The sequence below is a fragment of the Dryas octopetala genome, chromosome 1 (genome assembly GCF_963921425.1).
Source record: "Dryas octopetala chromosome 1, drDryOcto1.1, whole genome shotgun sequence".
Lineage (NCBI taxonomy): Eukaryota > Viridiplantae > Streptophyta > Magnoliopsida > Rosales > Rosaceae > Dryas > Dryas octopetala.
In genome coordinates, this window is record NC_141366.1 from 4,801,720 (window position 1) to 4,827,799 (window position 26,080).

General features: G+C 38.2%; 2 protein-coding genes and 1 pseudogene across 2 annotated transcripts; 1 reads left to right on the forward strand and 2 right to left on the reverse strand.

Annotated features, from left to right (window-relative positions):
* Positions 1 to 1,906: 1,906 nt before the first annotated feature.
* Positions 1,907 to 11,375, forward strand: LOC147296768 (uncharacterized). The gene is made up of 17 exons (XM_086229664.1): positions 1,907 to 2,195; positions 2,310 to 2,486; positions 2,632 to 2,729; positions 3,118 to 3,220; positions 3,323 to 3,475; positions 3,695 to 5,558; positions 5,651 to 5,842; positions 5,977 to 6,060; positions 7,427 to 7,486; positions 7,892 to 8,092; positions 8,204 to 8,299; positions 8,425 to 8,551; positions 8,649 to 9,957; positions 10,058 to 10,223; positions 10,318 to 10,482; positions 10,590 to 10,742; positions 10,849 to 11,375. The coding sequence occupies exons 1-17, from the start codon at positions 2,029 to 2,031 to the stop codon at positions 11,053 to 11,055; spliced, it is 5,322 nt and encodes a 1,773-aa protein (XP_086085790.1). The 5' UTR covers positions 1,907 to 2,028; the 3' UTR covers positions 11,056 to 11,375.
* Positions 11,376 to 13,222: 1,847 nt separating this feature from the next.
* Positions 13,223 to 15,219, reverse strand: LOC147296769 (polyphenol oxidase, chloroplastic-like). The gene has a single exon (XM_086233961.1). It carries the CDS (start codon positions 15,212 to 15,214, stop codon positions 13,430 to 13,432), a length of 1,785 nt encoding a protein of 594 aa, XP_086090087.1. The 5' UTR covers positions 15,215 to 15,219; the 3' UTR covers positions 13,223 to 13,429.
* A 5,663-nt stretch (positions 15,220 to 20,882) lies between these two features.
* Positions 20,883 to 22,944, reverse strand: LOC147296770 (polyphenol oxidase latent form, chloroplastic pseudogene; annotated as a pseudogene).
* Positions 22,945 to 26,080: the final 3,136 nt, after the last annotated feature.

Sequence of the window (26,080 nt, forward strand, 5' to 3'; positions counted from 1 at the left end):
TCGGACCGGTTAGGTTCTTCTCGCCTCTTCCTCTTCAGTCTCTCCATGCCATTTCCTCACTCCGACCACCACTGGGCACTGCTTTTGCGAAGCTACAAAGCTGCGGCTTCTCCGACGGTTATTGGGCCGATTCCAGTGGTGTTTTCTGTCGATCCAAGTATCAATCTTTGTCCCCTCGACCTGCTCTTGCTATTGGTTGGGTTGTTTTAACTCAAATCTTGGTTTTCAGGTTGGTTTGCCGCTGCAACCGCTAGATCCGCCACTTGTGGCGGCGGGTTGGGTGTTTTTTTTTTGCTGTTCAGCCTCCCCCGAATCCTAAAAGCTCAATTCGAGGTCCGAGAATATTTTTGGGTGAGTTCTGTAATTTTCTGTGTGTTGATTGGGGCTGGGCAGCCACCGTGTGTGGTGGTCACCGCCCGACTCGGCCGTTGAACGATCAATTTTATGAACCCTGTTTGATTTGTTGAACTGTCTGGTCTTAAACAGGTACCTCGGCGATTTAAAGTGTAACTGAATTAAACAAATTCAGTTTCAGTTTCTAGCTTAATTAGTGTAACTGTGTAAATTCAGTTTCAGTTCTAGAAAATTTAGTTTTACTTTCTGAAAATTCAGTTTCACCCCAAATTCAGTTCTAGCTTAATTATGTTAATCGGATAGAAATGTGGGTTTTTTAATTGATTTATAAGTATATACAAATTTACTTAATTTATTGATTAAACAGTTTCAGTTCGTGAAACAGTTTCAGTTCTTGAAACAGTTTCAGTTCTTGAAACAGTTTCAATTCGTGAAACATGAGTTTTAAATGAACTTTGAATGAAATTATGGTTCTGAAATATGATGAATCAAATTTGCAGGTAGAAACAGATCGAGGCAGTGGCGACTGTCGTGTACTCGTCGCGCGTGAGGTGATCGGACGACGTTGTATTGTTGGCTACTCCTCTCATCTCAATGACTTGTTGTATTGTTGGTTTTTTTTTTATAAGGTTGTTGTGTTCTTTTTAGTGAAACGGAATTCAGTAAAGGTATAACTGTTTTAGTGAAGTGTAATTGTTTTAGTAAAGGTGTAATTGTTTTTTAATTAAGGTGTAATTGCATTTTACTCGAGGTGTAATTGTTTTATCACTTAATTCAATTTCAGTAAGTGAATTCATAACTGAATTCTTCAATTTAGTTTAACTGAATTTCTGAAATTCAGTTTCAGTGTAATTGAATTCTTGAAATTCAGTTTCAGTGTAACTGAATTTTTGAAATTCAGTTTTAGTGTAATGAAATTCAATTTCAGTGTTTGATTTTAGTTTTAGTGAAATATTGAGTTTTAGCAAAAACTTCAATTCCAAAAAAAAAAAAAAAAACAGTTTCACCAAAATACAGTTACAGTGACGTCAGCATGCGTCAGCGCGCGTCAGCATGCGTCAGAAGGGTAATTTAGGATTATAAGTTTTAGGGGGTTTTGAAAGAGTTTATAGATGGGTGGGGGTTTAGACAAATTTTTTTGGTGAGTAGGGTGTTTAAAATTAGGCACTATTTTTTCTAACTCCTTAATGAATTAATGATTGTAATGAAAACATCTCAGATTAATGATTTCTTGTAATGCAAACTTCTCAGATTAATGATTTCTTATTTCTTACATGAAAGTCTAACAAATAATCATGGAAGCCCACAATCTTACTTAAGAGTTAAGACCCTAAAACCAAATTAATTACATCAATCAATTATCAACCCCTCAAAAAACTTTTATATAAAAACCCGAAATATCTTTTTTTTTTTTTGGGGTAATTTTATAGTTATGATTTATGAACTACTTATGATTCTATAATCCCCGCCCGCCTTGAAGATTCGCATGTGCAAAGCTTCATCATTTCTCGCTGTCTGTAAACAGTTGCTCTCTCTCTCTCTCTCTCTCTCTCTCTCTCTCTCTCTCTTCCTTCCACTTCAACTTGGAACAAATGTGGAATGTGACATGCACGTTCAAGAACATGACATTGTACTGAATCATTGATAATTTGCATACTAAGAAGATTCTTATGGATGGTTCAAGATCACCAACATGATCTTCACAACTTGTTATACTCACATTATACACTTCTAGTCTCTCTCTCTCTCTCTCTCTCTCTCTCTCTCTCTCTCTCTCTGTCCATGGACTCTGCAGCTCGCCTCGACTATGCTTCCTTTCAACTCACTCCAACTCGAACCAGGTACTAACACAGACACTCTTTTTCTGTCTCTTTCTCTGCCCATTATGCATAATTTATTTCACTCTGCTTACTCTTCTTCCATATCTGTGTTTTTTGGGTTATCAATGTGTGAAGATGTGACTTGGTGATCTTCTGTGGAGGCAAATCCGAGAAACTAGCATCTGGGCTTTTCCAACCCTTTGTTTCTCACCTCAAATCTCTAAAAGATGAGATTTCTAGAGGTGGGTATTCCATTACTCTTCGCCCACCCACCAAAGGTTCACTCTGGTTCACCAAATTCACTTTTCAAAGGTAATTCTCATACTTCTTTAGATCTTTCCATAATTCTACTGTTACTTTGTGGCATTACCCACTAATTTTGATGGTCCGCTTAACATAATTGATCAAATTTTGATTGACCAATTTTTCTTTTGTTTTGAATTACTTTATGTGGCAGATTTGTGCGGTTTGTTAGCACGCCAGCAGTTCTGGAGAGGTTTGTTAATATTGAAAGGGATATTTTGCAGATTCAGAGTTCAGTTCAACTGGAGGAAGGTATCCCTGTTATTAGCACTTCAAAATATATTAACAAATTTCATTCTATGTTGAATTCTTTTTATGGGTTTCTGCGTACAAGATCAATCTTTTTGGTGGTGTATTGGGTTTTGTTCTATATGTTGAAGGTATTGGTTTAGTTGTTGTCTGCTCTGTCTGTTTAGTTGCTGAGACATTAATGGTGGGTAAATATGAGGAAAATACAACTATAGATTGATAGGAAATGCAGTAACCTGTCAATTGATAGGGAATGACATACACATACAATTAAAGAAATGTTTTATTTATCAGATTGAATTCTTCTGTTAAGGGAAAATGTTCATTAATTTAGATCAATTGGAGGACTTGAATTTTCTAATTTGATCCCCTTTGAACTTTGGTTTATCAGGAAATGTCTCTGCCAATAGTAGTACAAGGAAATCAACTGATTCTTTCCAGAAAAAAGGTGAACTTGAAGAAGCACAGGATGTTGTAGAAAACGAAAACTCCAAGTAATTATAGCTTTTGGATGGTTACAAACTTACAATTATGATTACATAATCTCACTTGCACTAGTATCTTTGGCTGATTCATTCACTTTTTGTAATGTCAAGGGCTCGCCTTCAGCGTCTTTTGGAAACTCGGATAGCCTTGCTTCGGAAAGAGCAAGCGATGGCTTATGCTCGTGGGCTTGTTGCTGGATTTGTAATCCACAATATAGATGACCTCATTTCTTTTGCAGATGCATTTGGAGCTTCACGTTTAAGGTATGAACTGGTACCAACTATAATACTACAGGAGTAATGTTAATCACTTTTTCTTTCTTTCTTTTTTCATTATGGTTTGTTTCATTGATCTGTTCATTATGCATGCCTCCACATAAACGTGAGATGTTTTGGTTCAGAAATTAGATTTTGTTCATTTAATTTTTGCCTAATGTTGAGCCTGCTGGAGTCTCTTAAGATCGAGTATTGGTTATAATGTAGGGAAGCATGCATTAATTACAAGGAGTTATACAAGAAAAAGCACACAGATGGTCTGTGGATTGAGGAACTAGCAGCAGTGGTGGCCAGCTCTCCATCAGATTTGCAGTTCACAGGAGCATCTGGAATTATACTTGCAAATGAAACAAGTGTTACTAATGAAGATGTCCTATTGAATCTTCCCAATAATGCCTCAACTCCAAGTACTGAAAAAGTTCAAGTTCCACTACCATTGCCGAATCAGAGTCCTCAATACTTTTACAATTTTCTAGGCCATACTAAACAAATGCCTCCATATCATGGATATCCTATCCCTACTATGCAGTCTTTTCCTCCTCACTATCCAAGTAACCTGCAATGGCCTCCCAATTACATGGATGAAGGAAGCTGTGGTAAGGAACCCATTTACCATAGGATTCAGAAGTCATCTTCAAGAAGCAAGAAGAACTTTCCAAATAGAAAAGGACCTGGATATTCAGGGGAAGGCAAACAAATTGAGTCCAGTGACTCCACTTATGGGAGTGGCTCTGATTCAGATATACAGCAAGAGAGAAAGCATTCTTCTAAGAAGCCTAGGAAGAAATCCTCCAGAAAAGTGGTCATTCAAAATATTAACTACATCACTCCCAAGAGGAGAGATGGGAATAAAGCTGGAGTTTCTGATGAATCTTTTTCGGATGAGGAGTTTAATGATGGAGATTCCCTCAAACAAAAGTTTGAGAAAGCAGAAGAATTATCAGAGACATTCCATGAGTCAAACTCACAAGAACGAGATGTCGAGAAGAGTCTGTGTCTTTTGAATGGATCAAGTAGTGGTTCTGAGCGGCATCTTAATAGTGAGCAGGTTGCAGATGCATCTGAGAGAGGCAAAATGAATGAGAACTGGAATGATTTCCAGAGCATCTTGATGAGAGATGAGCATTTGACAGTTAATGCTGTGGTCCCCGTGGATGCTCAAGATGAACATTTTATAATGAGGAGGTCTGAAGGTGGAAACTCATTAGCAGCCAGGCCTACAGCTGCAGCTGCGGCTGATCCTTTGGCCATGATAGAGAGGAATGGAAAAAATGAAGATAGAGTCAAGTTGGAAGATTTTCAAAATGAAAGAAATTTCAGTTCAGTTATGGAGAGAAAGGAATGTGCAGAGGAGGAGATATTATTTTTGCAGAGATCAGGAGAATCAGGAACTAACATTGGGGGTGTATTTTCTACTTGTGCTGCTGAGTCTACTATAACCAAGAGTTCGAGGGGAGAAGATTGGTTCATTGTCAATCACTCAGAAAATACAGAAAACCAGAAAGTACCAATCAAGCAAACTGATTTTACTGGTGATTGCATCTTTTCGCCGGAGGGAAAAGGCACGTGCATAGATGATTCTTTCTTTATACAAACTCGATCATCAGTTGATGATACGTACGAATCTCCATGGAAAACGGACATAAGCATGGATACCAATCTAAGTTTAGCAGCCCATAAGGAAAATGGCATTGTAGATATTCCACAAGATAACCATAGAGGGTCTAATACCTTTGAGCCAGATGACCTTTTCATGGTTCTTGAAAGGGATTCCAACTTGGAGTCTGCTGCAATCTCTTGGACTATGGACTATGGAGTAGAGATCTCATTTTCAGAAGCCAATAAAAGATGTTCTGGTGTTGAAACAACTGATGGTGTGGATAAGAAGTCTGCTTCAAATTGTATGAACACCAATGTGAAGAGCAATAAAGTTCCTGGAACAAGATATCCAGGTAAAGAAGCAAGGTCAAATGTTTTGCAGCAATCCCTTGGGAACAACAGATCTGATATCAAAAGCAAAAAAGCATCTCCTGCAAGTAGGCCTATCATACAAAAGAGCAAATTGGAGAAGGTAAATAATGAGTATGCAATTGCATATTATGACCTGCAGCATACCTTTTTTTTATTTTTGTTTTTAATCTGATGAACTATGCTTGTAAACAGGAAGAAGAAATTAGGAAAAAGATGGAGGAACTGATGATACAACGCCAAAAGAGAATTGCTGAGAAAACTGCAGCAGGTGGCTTTGCTCCAGCAGCACCCAAAAGAGTTCCATTAGATAGTAAAACAGCAAAGGGCTCCATTAAGAGTGTCAGTGACAAGAGTAAACTACATTCACACCGGTTGAGAGACAAATAGGAAACTTTCCATCAATATCATCAGGTCACATTGACAAAGCAAGATAGAATTTGAATGACAGAATGGGATGCATAGTTTTTTCTGTGAACTGTGGTTTAGCTGTATCTGGTGCTTTTGTTTATTTGTAACAGGTTCACCCAGACGAACCTACTATTTTGAGTGAAAAAAGGAGCTTTTTCAATAAAGAAATGGACCAAGAGAACTTCTCTACCTCTGTAAGTGGATCCAAAACAATTATATTTTGGTCATGCTTTACCCACAACCACAAGTACGACCTATACATATGAATTCATCTTGAAACTCCCAATATACATTTGTTCCCATTTTCTCAATCTGCTTCCATCACTAACCATCATTATTAGTTAACACATCCTTGCAAGCAGTGTGTTGTTTCTTTTATCCTGTTTCTTTCAGATTAAATTTACATTGATCTACTAAACTTAAGCTGCCACTCTAAATTTATATGCAAGAAAAAGGAATATGGATCCCCTTGGTTTCCAATTGAACATGTACAAATTCAGTTTGGGATTGGGATTTGAAATCTCTAATAACTGGGTGCACTGTAGCTTGTCTAGTTGTTTAGTACATTACTAACTAGCTGTTGGGAGGTGGCAAACATACAAATATGCATGTATCAGTAGTGACCTCCCTAATCTTCAATGCAAGTAATCTCTGCTGATGCCGGACTTGGACTTTCCTGTAAGAATATGGGATGATTGTTAAAGTTTTATGTTAAGAAAATATAATTTAGATTCTGATAATTGAGGTGGCAAGAGGAAGGGCATAAGATTTAAATAAATAAATTGTATAAGTTGCCAAATTTAGTTTCATGAGTTATGAAATTCTTTTGTCATATATTTATTTAAGAGACATGGATACAACTTAGAAAATTAAAAAATGTTTACATGTATAAGCATAACAACCAGCTTTTATCTTTTACAACAGAGAGAACTGTTATAATAGGTGGCAGCCATCAAAACCTCAATTAAGCATCGGTTTCCTGCAATTAAGGAATGCTAATCAAGAAAATGGCGTATTTATTAGTGCTTACCAGAAAAAGAAAAAAGAAAAAAAAACGAAATGACGTAATCAAACAGACGAGCTTATCTAGCTCTAAGACAAAAAAAACAACGACTTTGAACGCGGAATGTGAATGAAGCCTCCTCCTTAATAAACCCACTTCCTCGTTCACCCTCTTCTTGGCTCTCTCTTCCCAGAGAAAGTTCCAAGCAAGAAAACATGGGTGTCCATTTGGACTTGTAAATAGTTTCTCAATTCACTAACCCCAAGTGCCTGACACGTTCTTTTTCTTTTTTCTTTTTTAACTTTTTTGTTCAACTTTGAATATTATTATTCCTTGTTAATTTAACTTGGATTTGAACAATTCTCTTGATCATTTTCTGCTGCTGCAATTAATTAATTGATCTCTGGAGTTCCTTTTCAAACCCAAAAGGGGTGAAAGGGTGGTCACCAGTTATGGTGGACACCCAGTTTTGTGATCATTCAACAACCTCCTTACCCTCGTCCTTGTCCTTGTCCCGGTCAAGTCTTTATAAGTCTTTGCGTCGGTTTAAAGTTTAAACCATGGCCATTGGAAGCTGCTTTGGTCCATTCTTTCGTCGCAACAAATCTGGGAACAAGGTACATTATTCATTCATCCTTAACTTGCATATAAATACCCTTTGTCTTTAACATTTTCTCGTTTCTTTGTAATTTCTTCAAAATATACATACATATATATATATATATATATATATATACATGTACCCTTAGACCACATAGACATGTTTGTCAATGAGGCAATAGGGCAAACATGTTAACTAGCTTGTTAATTAAGGTCAAGCTAGGTTGATCAAGTTTGTTATGCATGGAACCATTCAGAATTGCCATGAAGACAATATTAATGCCTGGGATATGCATACTTTGCATGGGAAATCTGTGTTAAATAGACCAGATAATTAATAGTTAATAAGTTGGTAATTAAAATTAGACATTATAAGGTCTGGACTAGCAAATTATTAAATATGAAAAGAGCTACTTTTGCAGGCAATGAAAGGGTCTAACCGTCCCAAGAGTCTCCCTATCCCCATCCCCACCAAACAGAAGAGTACCAGAACCATGCCAATAGATGGCTCTTTCGAAGTTGCAAGTGACTCCTTTATGATGATGGACCTCCGGAAGAAGATGATGATCTTCAGGGACCTCATTGACCTACCAGCTTGTGATGCTTCTGCTGCCATAAATCAGGTATATATGACTCCCTTTCTATTGTGATTTTAATTTCTGTTTTGCTCTTCTTTCTTTGCGTATTAGACAATTTGTTTATTTATTGAGTCTCCCTACCATTTTCTGTTGCAGTTGGTGATGGGGTTGATGGCAGATCTCCGTAAGCTTTACCCTGAAATTGTTCTTCCTAATCAATTATCAGAATTGAAGGGAGCGCCTGAAAAAAAGGTAAACTCCATGGCTACACCAAGAATAGCTTAAATCAAATAGGTATTGGATAATATGTATGCAACTGTAATTAATTACTTAAAGATTACAAGCTAGGCTATAATGTACAGAACATCTCCATACAGGTCATGGCCTCCTTCTGCAAGGCACTGAAATCTATTGGAGATTCTTGGATGACAAATCATGACAGGGTGGACAAAAAGAGATATGATTTACCATCATACAAGGAGAACATCAATTGGGAAAAACTTGGTATTTTACTAATTCATTCACTTTAGGCCTCTTTTTGGTATTGGAAAGAAAAAAAGGAAAGGAACTTGATTTTGATGATAACCCTATACTTTTGTAGTTGAAACTGTGTCGGCAATACTCGATTGCTTGATCAAGATGGCCAGGGAAAAGTTCGAGATGATGGATGAGGATGAGCAGAAAGGGGACTACAGCCCTCCAGATAACTCATTTGGGAAATTCTTGAGCGAGACTGATTCAGAGAGCTACACCTCCAGCTGCCCTTCTCCAATCACTCCATCCTCTGTCCTTCCGGAGTTGAATGATACTTCTCCCAAAGCTCGAAAGAAGGCAAACACTGCAAAATCACCCCCTCTTTGGACTCTGAGAGTGCAAGCGGTGGGGAAACTGAACCCAATTGATGTTAAGAACCTGTCACTTCGTTTACCAAATGCGGGAAGTAACAAATTGGTTGAGGAACCATCAAGAGGGACACAAGTAAAGAGCAAGCCTGAGAAGACAATTCCAGCAGTAGATGAGGAAACCAGAGATAGCAGCGCTAGAGAGGACACACCAGAGAATGATAGTAGAAAGGGAATAGACAACACAAGTGGTGATGATGGCATTCCAAACACAGCCTCTGAATCTTTGGCAGCAGACACCACACAAGTGTTATTGCCTCCACCCTTACCACCCACACTGTCACCAATCCCAGCACCCCCAGCATCAACACCTCCACCTCCACCCTCACCACCCACACTGTCACCAATCCCAGCACCCCCAGCATCAACACCTCCACCTCCACCTTCACCACCACAACAGCAACTTTCACTGCCAAATACAGTAGCAGCAACAGCAATACCAATACCAATACCAATACCACCACCACCTCCTCCACCATCATCACTACCTAAGTTGCTGCCACCGACTCCACCACCATCACTATCCACACTGCAGTCATATCTTGCAGCACCTGCGCCACCACCGCCACTAACATTATCACCAACAAATGAACCAGCAGCTGGGCTGCCACCACCTCCACCCAAGGCACCAGGACAAACAAAAGCACCTCCACCACCCCCACCACCTGCACCCATGTCACCAGGATCAACAACAGTAGCTCCACCACCCCCACCACCTATGATGAGAGGATCAGTCCCATCACCACCTTCCCCCATGGGGCTTGCAAATGGAGCTGCTCCGCCCCCTCCTCCTCCACTTGGTGGAGGTGCAGCAAGATCTTTACGCCCCAAGAAAAATACTAAATTGAAGAGATCATCCCAAATGGGCAGTCTGTATCGGCTTCTCAAGGGGAAGGTGGAAGGATCAAGCTTGGATGGTAAATCATCCAATGGGAGAAAGGGTGGAGTTGGGAGCAGCGCTGGTGGAAAACAAGGAATGGCTGATGCTCTAGCAGAGATGACAAAGAGGTATATATGCATGTTTTTCATAGACACTCTAACAATCTAAGTAATAAAAAACAATAAGGCAAACCACATGTACAATCCTGCCCTTCTTGTTGTGTCTCAGGTCAGCATACTTTCAACAAATTGAAGCAGATGTTCAGAGGTATGCCAAGGCTATCACGGAAATGAGATCCACCCTTAGCTCATTCCAAACAAAGGACATGGACGAGTTGATAGCGTTCCACAAGAAAGTGGAATCCGTTCTTGAACACTTGACTGATGAGTCACAGGTCAATATGATCAATAATTGTTTTCATTTGTACATGTCCAGTATTCTATGATCACTTCATGATTGTGACATGCATGCCATTTTCCAAAGTGCAGGTGTTATCAAGGTTTGAAGGGTTCCCTACAAAGAAGTTGGAAACAATAAGGACAGCAGCAGCACTACACTCAAAGTTAAATGGAATGATCACTGAACTACAGAATTGGAAAATAGTGTCTCCCGTGGGCCAGCTCCTTGACAAGACTGAACGTTACTTCAATAAGGTACATATTTTTGGCCTCGCATACATAAAGTTTCATTTTATACCATCTAATGAATTATCTCTGCATTTTCCATAACTAACCAAAAAGAGTAACACACTAACACACAGATCAAAGTAGAAATAGATGCAATGGAACGAACAAAAGATGAGGAAGCCAAGAAATTTCAGAGCCACAACATCTATTTTGACTTCAATATCCTCATCCGGATCAAAGAAGCAATGGTGGATGTTTCCTCAAGCTGCATGGAGTTGGCACTAAAGGTAGTACTTGATTTAATTAAACAATTTCACAAAATTAGCTACTGGGTTTGAACCTTTTGGAAAAGTGGTTGACTTTGAAATGGGCCTTATCTTGATGATCATGCAGGAAAGGAGAGAAGCCAAGGCCACAGAGAATGGAGAAACTGGAACCAAAAGTACTGGAAAGCAATCAAAGGGATCAGTTAAAATGCTATGGAGGGCTTTTCAGTTCGCTTTCAAGGTCTATACCTTTGCTGGTGGACATGATGATCGTGCAGACATACTGACAAGAGAACTGGCTCATGAAATTGAGGCTGATCCCCACCACCAGTGAACCTAATTCCATTTTCCAGGATTCTGAAACCAATAAACCACACAATTAGTATACCTTATATATACTCGTTATAAAAGCATTTTTTTTTTCTTCCAAAAACAAAAACAAAAAGCTTTTTCTTTTTGCTGTGACCCTTGTAAGTAATCCGGCTAAAAAACCAAAAAAAAAAACCTTGTAAATTATTGGTTTGCATGTATGCATGAGTTATGATTTTGATTTAGGATTATAATACCTCTTCCTTGTAAATTGTAGTTTATATCTCTTCTCCCTTGTTGAACCATTATATATATCTATATATGTCTTAATTAGTTGTTAGTTCCATGCGAGATGGAGATATTGTATTTCACATTTCATTTCATTCATGCATTATTTTGTTTTATAATTTTCCGATCGAGCTAAGGTTTGTAGACATATATAGAAGATTAAGCAACATATACATAAGAGATCTCTCATATATAGAAAACTACGTACGCACTGTAAATGGTAATCTTTTCCCATTCCGTCACAATATTTTTTATCACTGTAAAAGAAATTTAAAAAGGAAAAAATAAAACAATGAAATGCCTAAATTACAAGCAAAATTTTTAGCTCACCAACGAATGTGACAGCGATATGTATTTTGGTTGTTAAAAATAAGTAAAAGATATAAAATTTGCATAAATATAAAGAAATAAAACCCTGTCAGATAATTTGATATTTAAAAATTTGAAATTTTATTTTGATGCTTTTTATTATTTAATTTAGACGATTGGGATTTTCTGTGAAGTTGCCCTAGCTAGTTACTAATTTACATTGGGAAAATTAATATTAATTTCTGTTTCTCTATTTGAGCTTTGCAGTCTTGACAAATCAACTCTAATATATGATTAGAAAGAAAAAAATCATGAACAGACCAAAAAAAAAAACATATCGATCAGGAAGAGTTTTCAGACATTGTAGTTAATTATGAAATCAAATCCTCATTGAAAGAGAATTAATATATATTTTTAAGATAAAAAATGAAACTATTCTAAAAAATGTTGTCAGCCGTATGTAGGCTTCCATATTACCCACCTCAATTAAGTAAACCGTAAACCCATATACTTAATTTGGAATTTTGGACATATATGAAAGTGTACTGCGTTAGTTGTACTGTACTGTTTAGAGTGTACTAATTGTACTTAAAGGGGCAGTATTGAGATTATGCAGAATAAATCTGTGTATATAAATATCAGCTAATCTGGATGCAGCAAGCAGTACTCCACTCCATCTATATGGATCTAGCTACTTTATACTGTACACCTCGATCTATCTATATATATATATGTACGCAGGTCACCATTTTGCAAAGCTGGGATTAATTAATTAGAGGCTTGTCCTAGAAGTATTGAGATCGAGCACTCGCCTAATATCCAGGCATGTACACACACACACAGATATATATATATATATATATATATATTACAAATTACAAAGGGTATTTGCATATGCATATATGCAAATTCATGTTAGAGTAATTATTTCTAGCTCTTAGTTAATAGTTATACATGCTAGCTTTGTAATTTGGTTATTCAATTTCTTATGTGGCCACATTGATCGATCGACTTGCTAGTAGGTAGCCAGCCTAGCTACTTTGTTTATACAGCTTGTCTAAGCTAGTGCTAGTGGCTAGCCTAAATGATTTACGCAATTACCTGTGGGATTTTGGGGCCACAAATTTAATCGTCACAAATTAGTGTAATAGAACTTGAAGGGCACTTGAGTTTCTATCCACTTTGCTTCCTTATTAATCTAGAATTCAAAATACCTCAAAACCATATATTAAGGTTTTGGACGAATATTAAATTATATATGAACTTTGGATTCTCACTTCTCAAACAGCTACTTTTCAATTTATCAAAAAAAAACAGCTAGTTTTCAACGCATTATTAGGTATGGTATGAAGCACTCAATCCTGGTCAATGGTCAATTCGGTATTTATATAATAGATGCTCATATAATAGTATTCGAGGCTAATTATTATCTCAATTTTCTGGATCTCAAGCATGCAGCATGCATTCATAGATAGACATTAAGTTAATTAATTACGTGCGTGAACATCTTCACGAAGCTCGATGCACCTAAGGACCTGGTACTATACCCGCATTAATTATTAACAACATTGAATGCATAACAAAGAACATGAAAATTAACGAACAAAATGATTTCTGTCATTAAAAACGAAACAACGTCATCTTCCAAGTGGTGGCGCTAGCACCAAAGTGTACTGTGCCACTTCATGTTTATTTGTACGCGCACATTTCATCGTTCATTATTTGAAATTAAAAGCAAAAAAAACAAAAAAAATCCCAGCAGATCGATCCATAGTGCGTGAATATTGGGGTGTCGAATTAATCTAAGAATCAAACTCAATTTTGATACCCCCAATCTTAACGCTGCCAGCCCCATACCTTGGAATCAAAGTGACGACCACGGTTTCATCGTCTTCAGCATCCAAATCCTCCAACAAGTCCGTCAACCCCAACCTCAATATGGTGTTGATCTTCTTCTTATGCTTATGCCTATGTGGCACACTCACAAAGCTCCCGGCAAACTCCGACTTGTCAGGCCCGCTGGGCAAGTCATCCTCGTCATTCACATACACATCAAACTTCACCGCCACGTCACGGTCGAACTCGATCCCCTCGATCACCAGTATCTCCTCCTCGTGCTCCTTCTCCTTCTTGCTCCTCTTCTTCTGCTTCGGCCTCGTCACCACCGTGCTTATCTTCGTGTCCAGCTTGTTTATCGGGAACGCATCCCGAGCCACCACCTTGCTTGCACTCGAATTGTCCGCCGCGTGCGCCATGTGGAGCTTCTTCGCTATTTTGCCCAATGCCACCTTCGCTCGGCGGGGCGTGGGCTTCGACTCCAGCCACGGGATGTTCACGTCTTGGTATACGTACCCGAGGTTTTTAGACTCGAGGCAGTCGCGTACCTTCACGCGCACCATCTGCGCGTTCTCGTCGTAGAACAGAAACCCGGAGTCTAACCAATCTGTGTCTGTTATGTCCGTTCTTTTGCCTCCCAGTGTTTTCCATATGCTCCACAGTCGATCCACATTCGAGTGGTGACCGAAAAAGATGGGGTCTCTACCAGCAGAGTAGAAGTTTCCCATGTCTTCCAAATTGGGCTGGGTGTTGTCACCGGTCCACAAGTGAACCGGCCCATGTGGGGTCCCTTCGATTGACCCGCTGCCCGGGTCTGGCTCGTCTCCGGCCCGGTACGGGTTCCCGAAGAACAGCTGCGGGGTCTTGGAGTTGGACACCATTTGCCTGTACATGATTTTGAGGTTCGCGTTGATTTGGGTCTCGTTCGAGACCGAATCTTCGGTGCCGTTGAAGTCGAGGTCGACGAGAGTCGGCGGCTGGTGGTTGGCGGCTCGGAACTTGTCGTAGAGCGGCGACTTGGGGTTGGCGTAGATGGCCGGCAAGGGCATGCCGGCGGGAGCATCCCAGTTCCAGAAAGGCAAGGCGAATGTGGGGTCGCCGATGAGGGAGCCCAAGATCTTCTCGTGGAAGTAGAGGTAGTAGCGGTGGAAGGGGAAGAAAAGCCACGAGTTGTGGATTTGGAGTTCCAGATCCGGAAACCCGGCTTGGTCGTACGCGCCGTCGCAATAAGCGCAATGCACGTTGGCCTGTTGCTTAAAGCTACGCGGGTCGTCGTCCGGGAGGGCTTTCATCAGCTCAACGGCTTTCGAGTATTTTTCAATGTAGGCTTTGTCCACGGCGTGAGCCGCCGGCCTCACTCGCAATGGGGTTGGGGAGGGCAGCTTGAAGTCTATTATTTTTGAGGCGGCTGGTGGGCAACAGTTGGTGGGTTGCGCACCAGCAGGCAAGTCCGCAGCGCCACATTTGGATACATCCGGTGGCGCCACGGGCTTGGCAAAGGCAAACGGGTCTGTGCCTAGACCCGCCACGCCGTAGAGCCCTCCGAGACCAAGAAGCACATTTCTCCTATCTAGTTTTGCATCATTGGAAGGGTTTTGGTCGCTGTTTCTGGCTTTGCATGAAACAACCCTACGTGCAACGGAACGCCTAGGCTTTCCGATTAAGGAAATCTGAGAGGAGGGACAGAGAGAAGTTTTGGAGGTAGTGGGAATGGTTGGGGTGGTGATTAGTGGAGGTGACAAAGAAGCCATGCCTCTGGCTGAGTTGGGTAGGACGATAAAGCTCAAAGGAGGCTTGCTTTTATAATGAAACTGAGTTCTACTTTTCTATCCAATAGCCATGCACACAATAAGCAGCAGCCGGATCTAGTTGACAAACAATTACTTGCCCAAAAAACAAAGTTGACAAACAATTATAAAATAGAACAAGCAAACTCTTACACCACGTGGGTATTAAAAGAGCGAAGTTACAAAGAATCTTCTTTCAGGTAAGTAATCCATGTTTATCTTCTTAATTCGATCGAGCTAGGCCGGTGCTATTTTTAAAGATAAAATGGGAGCAAGTCTTTTTTTAATACAACAATACATTAAAATGCCAAAAGGTTTCGAATACATATATTAGAGCATGTGCATGCTCAATGCTTGTCTAAAGGCAAGATTTACCCAAAAGTTAAAAAAAATCTCTACATAATTGAGCCAAATGCAATGCTATTTTTGCCATGGCAAAATTTTAGATAAAATTTAGTCTAAAATCTTGACCATTTGCAAAGTCAAGACAAGGTGGAGCCCAGCTGAGAAAAACAACTATTGCAGAGCCCGCATGGCAAAAATTGAGTGGACAAGGCGGGACTCTCGCTCAGTTCCTGACGAGTTAATTACACTTACACCCCCTGAGATTTATTATTTTTTTACATATATTCTTTAAAATTTTAATAATTATACATATACCCCCTTAGATTTTAAAACTGTTATATATAACCCTCTATAGTGAGACAAAAATGATGAAAAATTATATAAAAAAGTATGTTAAGGGATTAAATAGCATAATAAGATTATTCAAGGTATAAGGTTTAACCTGAATATAAATATTTTTTTTATTTATTTTCTTTTTTATAGAGGGTTATATGTAACAGTTTTAAAACCTCAAAAAATATATGTGACATTATTAAAATCTCATGAAATATATTTAAAAAGACGATAAGCACAAGGTGTAAGTATAATTAACTCGGCTCCTGACCGACCTTCACCTGATGTGCGCTAACTGCTATCCCTTTTTTCTTTTTCTTTTTTTATAAAAGCCCCAGCCTATGGGCTGCCAACACATGGCGGCATGGGTCACAAATTTGACCACTGCTTCTCCGTTCTCCCGTTGCAATATTAATAGGGGGAAAAATTTCACCAGCCAATGGCTGCACGCCATGTGGCCCTCTAATGGCTTAAAGAGTTAATTTTGCTTATTTGTTTTTTGTTTGATTCGATTTTTGTCAATTTATTTTTCAATTTAAATATATTCAATATTATACTCATATTAAAGATCTTCTTAAAATATTTACAATAATATAATTATTAAATTATATTAGTTTATAAATTTTTATTTATAAGAGTATTTAATAAATTAAATATATGAGTTTTAGCCTTTAGCCTTTTAGCAATGTACAAGTTTTGTACATTTGGCTAAAAGCAAAAGTTAAATCTTGCATTTAGCCTTGTCTTTTGACTTTAGCAATGTACATGCTCGTAGGTATTACCTCATGGTGAACGGTGATAAAGAATAAATAAATAAAAAATAAAGATTTAATAAAACCTATTATGATCGATTTGTCATGTTTGTCCTACAAAGTTCTCAATTGAAATCATATAAATTAAAGAAATAAAAACTTTATATATACTTATGTTAATAATATCTAAATCGTAATTATTAATTATGTTGATTCTTTTATTAAACGTATAATCTAGATTTTTGCTAACAACATAAGCATCTCATGTAGACTATTTAGAAATACTTTTTAAAAAAGATTTTGTTTTTCTCAATTTGACTTAAGGACAAAATGAAAAGTTTGAGAAAAAAGTTGATGATTTAATAAAAAAATTAACTGAATGTGGCACATTGTCACACATTAAAACAATTTAGTGGTAAATAGTAAAAAAAAATTTTATAGGTAATACAGGAGCACACCCCTTATGGTCCAGTTGGAATTTATAAAAAACCTAAATGGAAAGATGGATTTGCCTCATGATACATGAGGAGCGTACAAAAACGTTAACTTAATTTCCGGCAAAACTTTTTCTCCTTGGTGTTCTTGGTTTTGGTACTTAAATTGTCTTTTGACGCGAAGTTCCTTGGATTAATGTGATTGATATGCAATCTAGAAATGAATATATTTATTTATATTGGATTTTGTTTTGCTAGCAGAAGAGGAAAATGAATATGCAGGATATACGGGTAATGTTCCTAAAGCAAAACGTGGTTTTGTCGAACGTAGGTGAGATTTAGCATTGACCCAAAAAAAAAGGTTAGATTTAGCAATGTGACGCAGGGCAGGTTGAAACTTGAAAGAAACCTGCTATTGTTTTCTTAAAAAAATATTTTATAATTCTGTGATGGCATTATTTATAAAATTTTGTTTAATTATGTCAGTGGAGAGGTTAAGTTGTACCAAATCCATTAGGCAATTGGTTGAATAAACTAATGCAAGACAGAAGGAAAATGTTTGTTTAATTTCAACACGTAGAAAACTGACAGTACTGATCACTAACAAATATATAATACGTCCACATTGTATTTGTAATTTTGTACATTATTGATCAAAATACTCGTAGGGCACATGGCCACTTCTGAAACCAATTAACATCGATGGACACGTAAATTCAATGGTTAATTAATTGCCATAATCTCATATTAATTTGTTCAACTCATTTTAATTGATTATCATTAGATGTAATGTAATTTAATTTGAATTAATGAGATCCTTGCTAATTCAATAAGATTTCCCACCACCCCATTCTCGCAACTGTTTTGATGCTGAAGGGAAGTGAGGTAAAATGAGAAAAGGAGACGATCATGATCGATGATGACGATGAAGTAAGACTTAATTACAAATTGATAATTAATAATTTACAAAATTGGCAGCCCAATTGATACAGGAGGTCTGAAGTCTGAACCCAGAAGGGGATAATTATGATTAAATATAAATCAAACCACGTGCATGTGGGGCATATGCTGCTTTCGTACGTTGTTGAAGACTTTATGCTTTTGCTTCTCTCCCCCACCTTCTCCTCTTGTTCATTCCCCAAAATTTACAATATTTCTTAGTCAAATTATTAATTGAATGATTCATGTACCTCCCAGAAAAAAAAAAAACAAAAAAAAAAAATCGAATTTAATTAATTGTAGATCTGCAAATAAATTAAGATTTATTTGTATATAGTTTCGTAGACCAGGCATTGATGCTGTACCCACGATCTCTTTTATAAATTATATACAACAAGTTGAAGAAAACCATTAGGTTTATTGGCAAATTCAAACTAATTTGATTTGGTCAAAGAAGTAAAAGGCAACCAAAGTACGCAAGCTAGTTAGCTAGATTTACCTTTTGTGCCAATCATTGTCTTAGAAATTCAACTGGGAATCGAAGACAATAATAACTTTGGCCACTTAGGAAAGGTTGACAAGCAATACATTGATGCATATAAAGTCTCAAATTCTTATCTTACATATCACCGTATTTGTTTTACCCATTCAAACTTCTACAGTTGAACGTGCTTATTAATTAGTTGTAGTCCAAATATATTTATGAGCTAATTTATTAGGAAAGTGGTCAGACAGTTAGGCTGCTCTAGTTGGAAATTAATATACTTGTTCATTTTATAACTTATTGTAATTAATTTTACTTGTTTATTGTTAGGTACCGTACTGAAAGACCAAATCAGATATGGCATTTCTCCTAAAAGCAATTGAATGAATGGGAAGTCTTCGTATGAATTGATAGAATAGGATCATAATACATATAGTCTTGTGTTACAACGCATGTTCATACGAGGGATCATTATATATTCATATCCCCTCGTTGATGTGCTGGAACCGACGTAGCAAAGGTGATGTGAGCTTTCTTACAACTTTACATGGTTGTGAAAAGAGATTCAAGTCAATATTAGAAAATGAGGATCCTGATTCTCTGCAGTTAGAACCCGTGCGGTTCTCTGCCTTAGAAATATCTGAATCATTTAATTCATCTAATGGTCTTAATCAGAATTCCGAAAAGGATAAGCAACACTTGAAATTAAAAAAATTAAGGAAGATCTTGATAAGGTTTGATTAAAATAACTTGTGTTGAAGAACATTAGAATTTGAATCCATATATGGCATTTGCCCTTGTTAAAGCCATATGATGTGTCTCCTATTGAGTTCAAGGTCCATACTTCATAATTCATATGATAAAAAAGGGGTTTAAGCCTAGCATGGGCTTGGACAGGTAACTTTGAAGAAATGCTGAAGAGTGGCTCAAAGGCCTCTTTAGAGAAACACCAGATTGGCCCATTGGACTTATCATAATCTTGTTAAATGGGCTCTCAAATCTATAGTCTGGAGTAGTCTCTGCCTTTTTTTTTTCTCTGCTGGGAACCCCCATGTCTTTGCTGGTAGTTGGTACCAACTTGATTGGTTGTATTATATGTTGATCTTAAATTACAAAATTGAATTTGTTGCAATATTCAAGTTTATTTGGGTCATACCCTAATTTAAATCATTAATTGTTTTGTCACAAAGTCAAGAGTAAAAGCAAACCAACCAGCCTAATAGGTCAATCATGAAACTCTCTACGATTGTTGTCATGACAAGATATATATTTACAAAAACATCACCAATTCTTTATTGAAAAATATATTTTCTTAAAAAAAAAATGGACTTTGTAAGTGTACTACTGCACTGTACTATATCTTAAAAGTGTACTTCCAACATTATCATTGTACGTACTGATAACTGAATAAATTTCTATAACAAGTTTGTGAAATATATTAATAACAGGCACCACTTCGTTGATCTCTTCATTCATGGCCTCCTCTTCTACCTCTCCGGGCTCTTATTCTCTGTTTTCTTCGTTCATGTTGGAGGACTACTGATCCCTGAATGTAGCAACGCCTAGTACTGATTGGCCATGTTACTGTGCCTCACTGCTTGATCAGATCGATTGCATTCTATGAGAGCAAATTCCATTCTTTGTTGCAAGAACCTGGTTGGTTAGGTACTACGTCCTTGGCCTTCTTGATTGTGAATTGTAACGATGATGAGACCCTGCTCAGCTCAGCTCCCCAAGAATGGTCAAAATTAATGTGAGCTACCTTAATTTTCCTCCTTAAAGCTTTAATTTTGTTTTTTCATTTCTTAATCGAAAGTTGGAAACTACCGAACCCATTATCTGCTATCTCAATTTATCAATATTACTATAACCCATTAATTGCGTACCTGTTCTCATCGCAGAAAACAATTTATATTGAGTATATTTTTCCTCTGTCAGTCGATCCATGGCCTCTCTCTGCTGTCTCTCATAGCACATTTGTTTTAGTACTTTTTATGTAGGTGACCATTTTTTATAGAATAATGTGATTTCCAATTCTCATTTTTACAATACATGCATACCCACGTACTTATCTGTTAAGTATCCTGCTCAGGTATACACTTGAAAAGTAGACAAATTTCATCCATTAACCATGCGGAATTGTCAATATTAGTGCTATTAAGCAGCATATATGTGTATCTAAACTCTAAAGTGAAAGAAATTATGTATGTGGTGGTGCCAGATCGAAACCTGGCTCTGATAAAAGATTTTTCCTGGATTTTACACTCCTCTCACATTTTTGCAAAGTCTGGAGTTTATGTAGAGCCCTGTTTTGTTGTGTTTTTTGTACTAACAAAGTCAACAAATAATTTAAACACAGTGATGATGATCATAAGTTTTAATGAGTAACGACGTACAGCAAAATTAAAACGTACAAATCGGAAACACAGAAACGCGCGCGAAAATGAGAGTTAAGGTAGCAGAACTTTATTGTAGAGGAAACAGAGCAAGAAGAAGAAGGAGAAGAAGTTGAGTGGTTGGTCAGGTGGTGGAAATAAGCTCGATTTTGAAGCCACCAATAGTGATAGGCCCTTTCCCAGCCTTGGGCACCAAAGTCACCACCAAAGTGCTGTCCCCTTCGGCTCCCAACTCGTCCAACAAATTGGTTATCCCCAACCTCAGGTTCGTCTTCACATTCTTCTTGTTCTTGTGCGGCACGTGCACAAAACTCCCCGCGAACTCCGACTTGTCCTTCGCCGCCAGCGAGTCCGCGTCGTCGTTCACGTACACGTCGAACTTCACCGTCTCGTTCCCCGCGAACTCGATCCCCTGAATCACCAGCACCTCCTCCTCCGCCTTCTTCTGCGCCGTGCTCCGCTTCGTCGTCGACGGCCTCGTCACCTCAACGCTGATCGTCGAGTCCAGCGTCGCCGGGAACTTGGTGGTCAGGTCGGCAGACGAAACCGCCGCCTTCCTCTTGTTCTTGGATTTGCGAGCGGTGGGCTTGTACGTCAGCCACGGAATCTCCACGTCATCGTAAACGTAGCCGAGCTGTTTGGTGTCGAGCGAGTCCCGGACCTTGACGCGCACGAGGTTCTTGTTCTCGTCGTAGAACAAAAACTCGGTGTCCAGCCAATCGGTTTTTTCGATGTCGGTCCCACCCAGTGATTTGTAGATCGACCACATGCGGTCCACGTTGGAATGGTGGGAGTAAAACAGAGGATCACGCCCCGCCGAGTAGAACGCTCCCATGTCCTCCCCGTTGGTCTGCGTCGGGTCCCCAGTCCAGAAGTGGATGTTGTTGTGGGGAATACTCTCGATGTTGCCGGCGCCGGGGCTGGGATCGTCGCCGGCGCTGTACGGCTCGCCGTAGAACAGGCGGTGACTGGTGGCCTTCGACACCATCTGCTGGTACATGGTCGTGAGATTCTCCCGGATTCTCGTCTCGTCGGTGACGTCGTCGTCGGTGCCGCTGTAATTGAGGTCAAGTAGCTTCGGCGGCTGGTGCGCTGCGTTTCGGTACTGGTCGTAGAGAGACGACGTCGTGTCGGTGAAGATTTCGGGAATGTACATCCCCGCCGGAGCGTCCCAGTTCCAGAAGGGCAAGGCGAATGTCGGGTCGTCGATGAGCTTGCCCATGATCTTCTCGTAGAAGTACAAGTACCAGCGGTGGAAGGGGAAGAAGAGCCAGCAGTAGTGGACTTGGATTTCGAGATCCGAGAACCCGACTTGTGGGTACCCACCGTCACAGTAGGAACAATGGACCATAGCTTGTTGGGCCAGGCTTCGTGGGTCGTCGTCGGGTAGGGCCCGCATGAGCTCGATGGCCTTCTTGTATTTTGCCAAATACACAGGGTCCTTTGCAACAGCCTGTGCCGAAAGTCTAGTGCGCAATGGACCCGGGTCGGGTAGCTTGAAATCTATGATGGTTGTGGTTGTGGGTGGGCAACAGTCTATGGTTGTTCCGTCGGGCTTGTCTGCCGGGCCGCATGTGGTTAGGTCCGGGGCTGATACCGGAGCGGCGAAGGCGAAGGGGTTGGTTTCGAGCCCGCCGGTGGCGCCATACAGCCCTCCTAGGCCAATCAGCATGTTACGTCTATCCAGTTTTCCTAGTCCCTGCTCTGTGTGCTCATTGTTAGTGCTGCTAGTGTTGTGGTCATGACCATTTGTTGCTTTACATGCCACTTTAGTACTACCAACAAAGCAATGCTTGGGTTTTCCAAGGAATGATGAAGCTGTTTGGGACTTGTTTGGGAAGAAGGGACTGAAACAAGTGGTGGTGGAGGTTAGGGTGGAGTAAGGTGCAGTGATGGTAGCAGTGGATGGTAACAGAGGAGAGACCATGGCTTGCTCGCTTTGGTTTGGTAAAGTGCTGTATAGCAATAAACATCTAGCTAGTGTGCTCTTTTATAACGGGTAATCGTGGGTTTGTTTCTATTAATTATATAATCATGAACAGTTTTGGTCTCTTAGTAATTGCAAGACTTCTGGTATATAACTGAGTCTGCACAGTCGATTTTGTGACTTGTTTTTTAGTAGTCCGTGCTGTTGTTGATAGCAACTGTTTCTCATTTTTCCTTTCTTTGAGTCTTACATTATTCAGTAAGCACCTACTCCGTTATCTAAGAGAGTGCGTATGATTATTTAATTTTGAGAGAGATGCATGAGTCCATGAGAGAGATGGTCCCTCCATATCTATAATTGGGACCGCTAAATACTTCAAAAGAAGAAAAAAAAATTGGGATTAACCTAAAGACTTTATTAATATGGTGATCCTTTATTCGATCTCTGATTAATGGAAGGGAGCTTCTCAAATCAAAACAAAATTAATGCAAGTGGTGTGTGTGGTTTGGTGGGGTGTAAGATCGGTGAGGTTTGGTGTGGGGTTTGAGTTGGATTTGGGGCAGTTGGATAAGTTTTTTTTTTTTTTTTTTTACTTTTGGATTTTCTGATTGGTTGGCCATATTTGGTTTTTGATGTATTTAGTTTGCCAGATTTTTTTTTTATTTACATTTGAGGTAATCCTAATCTTAAACTTTATTCTACCCACTCACTCTCTCCACTTGTGCTAACCTCAAGAATTTAGTTTGTCAAATTTTCTAGTTTTACTTTTTTTATCTTTGATAGCAACTTGGTGTTTTCTAATTAATTTGTTCTCTCACAAAAAAAACTTTGTTCTACGTTTTCTATTTTAGTTCGTTCTGTGTGATTTATTATTTTTCGGTGATGTTCCTTTTTTTTTTTTTTAGTAGTATTATCATTTAACTGACAAAAACAATTATTAGAAATCTCAACCACTCATGTTTCTACATTTTCAAAAGAACAAAAAAAAAAAAAAAACAGAAAAATCTAGCATTATCATGATTCATAAAGTCATAAAGTAATTAAATGTTGTGCTGTCGCTATTCATAAAAATCTAGCAGGCTAGCAGCCCTCGTGGTAAAGACTAAAGTAATTAAGCACAGGTTGCAGCACCGTATGTGGTACGTGTAACTGTTGGAAAATGACATTTTGACCGATACGTAAATCCTTACATTAATTGTACAACCGAAAAAGTAAAGGACAATGTTATTTTTACCAATTTTTGAAGGCTAACACATTTTAAAAACAACTCGTAAATATTTGAGGAAAGATCTCACTTCGGATGCTCGGCTCTTCAATTCATTTTAATTGGTTTTAAATTTGATGTTTCAATTTTTTTTAATGGTATAGAGCATATTATATATGTGTCCACTTAAAGGTCACATATGCTTCTACATTACTCAATATAAATTATTCACATTTTATGTTTGAGAATGCCACACATACAAAGATGTATTGAAAAAAATATTCCATATTGAGAAAAGATAACTTTACATAATAGTTGAATATTGCTTTAATTTCCTTTAATAAGACATATTCTAATTTCACTAACACATTTTAAAAGTTAAAAAAAGAAAAAAAAAATCAATACCCATTAAATGCATAGAATTAAGTTTTAATTCTTAAAATTTTGGACAGAGTTAAACTCTAATAGAAATTATACACTTAAAATAAATATTTGTGACAAAAATAAGAAGATCAAAATTTAAGAAAAATAAATTCCAGTTTGTTAAAAAAAAAAGGATTTGTTGTTTTAATTTTTATCACCCAACAGAAATAAATGTACGAAACCCACTCAACTTTTTTTCGGTCATGGACCCACTCATATTTGTATACGAGCATATGATGCATCATGTCATTTTCTGTTTTCTTAACTTGCGAATTTTTTTAATTGCATATCAGACAGCTACCCAATGCCAATAATAAGCGTGTTCTTTGTGATATATTATACATCTATTCGTATGATTATTATAGTCAACGATCTACGATGATTTGAGACATTTTTTTATAATAATGCTTAATTTATCATATTTTTAAATCATAATTTTATATTATTTTATATGCCCACCTATCGAAAAGAGCCAAATAACAGGATAATTTTAAACATGCCAGAAATTAAAGGAGCACTCTCATCTGCGAACCAGCTGGTCGTCATAATGGCCACAAGGACTGTAGTAGGTGCCAGTAGCAACACGTGAAGGACCACAATCCAGAAATTGGAATCTGGTCAAGTGATTGAACTATTGAAGTGGGACAATGGGAGGAAAATGTTAATGTGATTAAGTAATTCACTAATTAATAACTCCATTGATCTCCACTCTCCAGCTAAATCAACCAATTCAATTATGCATGTATTTCTAAAGTAAATTTTTGGTGTGATAATAATACATGGTATTACTAATTTATTTAATTTTATGTTATAATATAATATTTGTATATGTATTAAAATAATATCCTAAAAATATAAAATTATCGTCTATATATATTATAATACACATGAATAACGACAATTTTTAACTTTTAGAATATTATTTAATTCATATCACACAAACATTTTTTTTGTATTATTGTGACTAATTATTCTGATTAATCTTATTGTTTACCCAATTAAGGACTATATGGCAATAGATATCTCGTCCCGAATCTAATTCCGAATCCAAATCTACCATTCTGGCCACCTCGATCGATCTCTATGTTGGAACGTTGGACCCATCAGTCATGAGTCACCTCTATATATATATTATAGACATAAATTCAATTTAGACACATAACTATATATGCTATTTCAACGGGATACACGAACTTTCAAATATTTCAAATATACACCTGATTTATTATGTAAATTGAAAAATATAATAAAATTTCGTCCCTCAATTTATTGAGAGATCAGTTAAATGTCAGCTTGGCTTTTGCTAACGGGGATTAATTGGCGACGTGACACCAACTCAGCATACATTTCCCGCCAAATGAGCAACACATGTTCACTTGACACGGGCCCACACACCCATCACCTCTTTCCCGCTCGTCGAACGCTCTTCTGAGCATTTAGTCTCCCAAAAACATTACATTTTCCCTCAATTTCGAATATAAATCTCTCACTTGTGTTCAACGAGCGAGAAAGAGATGATGAATTTGTGGACCCGTGTCAGGGGTTAGGTGGACCTGTGTCGCTCATTTGGCGGGAAATGAGCGACACGGGTCC

Coding starts and splice junctions, on each gene's coding strand:
- LOC147296768 (XM_086229664.1), top strand. CDS start 2,029: ATGGTTCAAGATCACCAACATGATCTTCACAACTTGTTATACTCACAT. Junction 5,559..5,650: donor AAAAGAGCAAATTGGAGAAG/GTAAATAATGAG, acceptor GCTTGTAAACAG/GAAGAAGAAATTAGGAAAAA. Junction 8,300..8,424: donor AGGGAGCGCCTGAAAAAAAG/GTAAACTCCATG, acceptor ATCTCCATACAG/GTCATGGCCTCCTTCTGCAA.
- LOC147296769 (XM_086233961.1), bottom strand. CDS start 15,214: ATGGCTTCTTTGTCACCTCCACTAATCACCACCCCAACCATTCCCACT.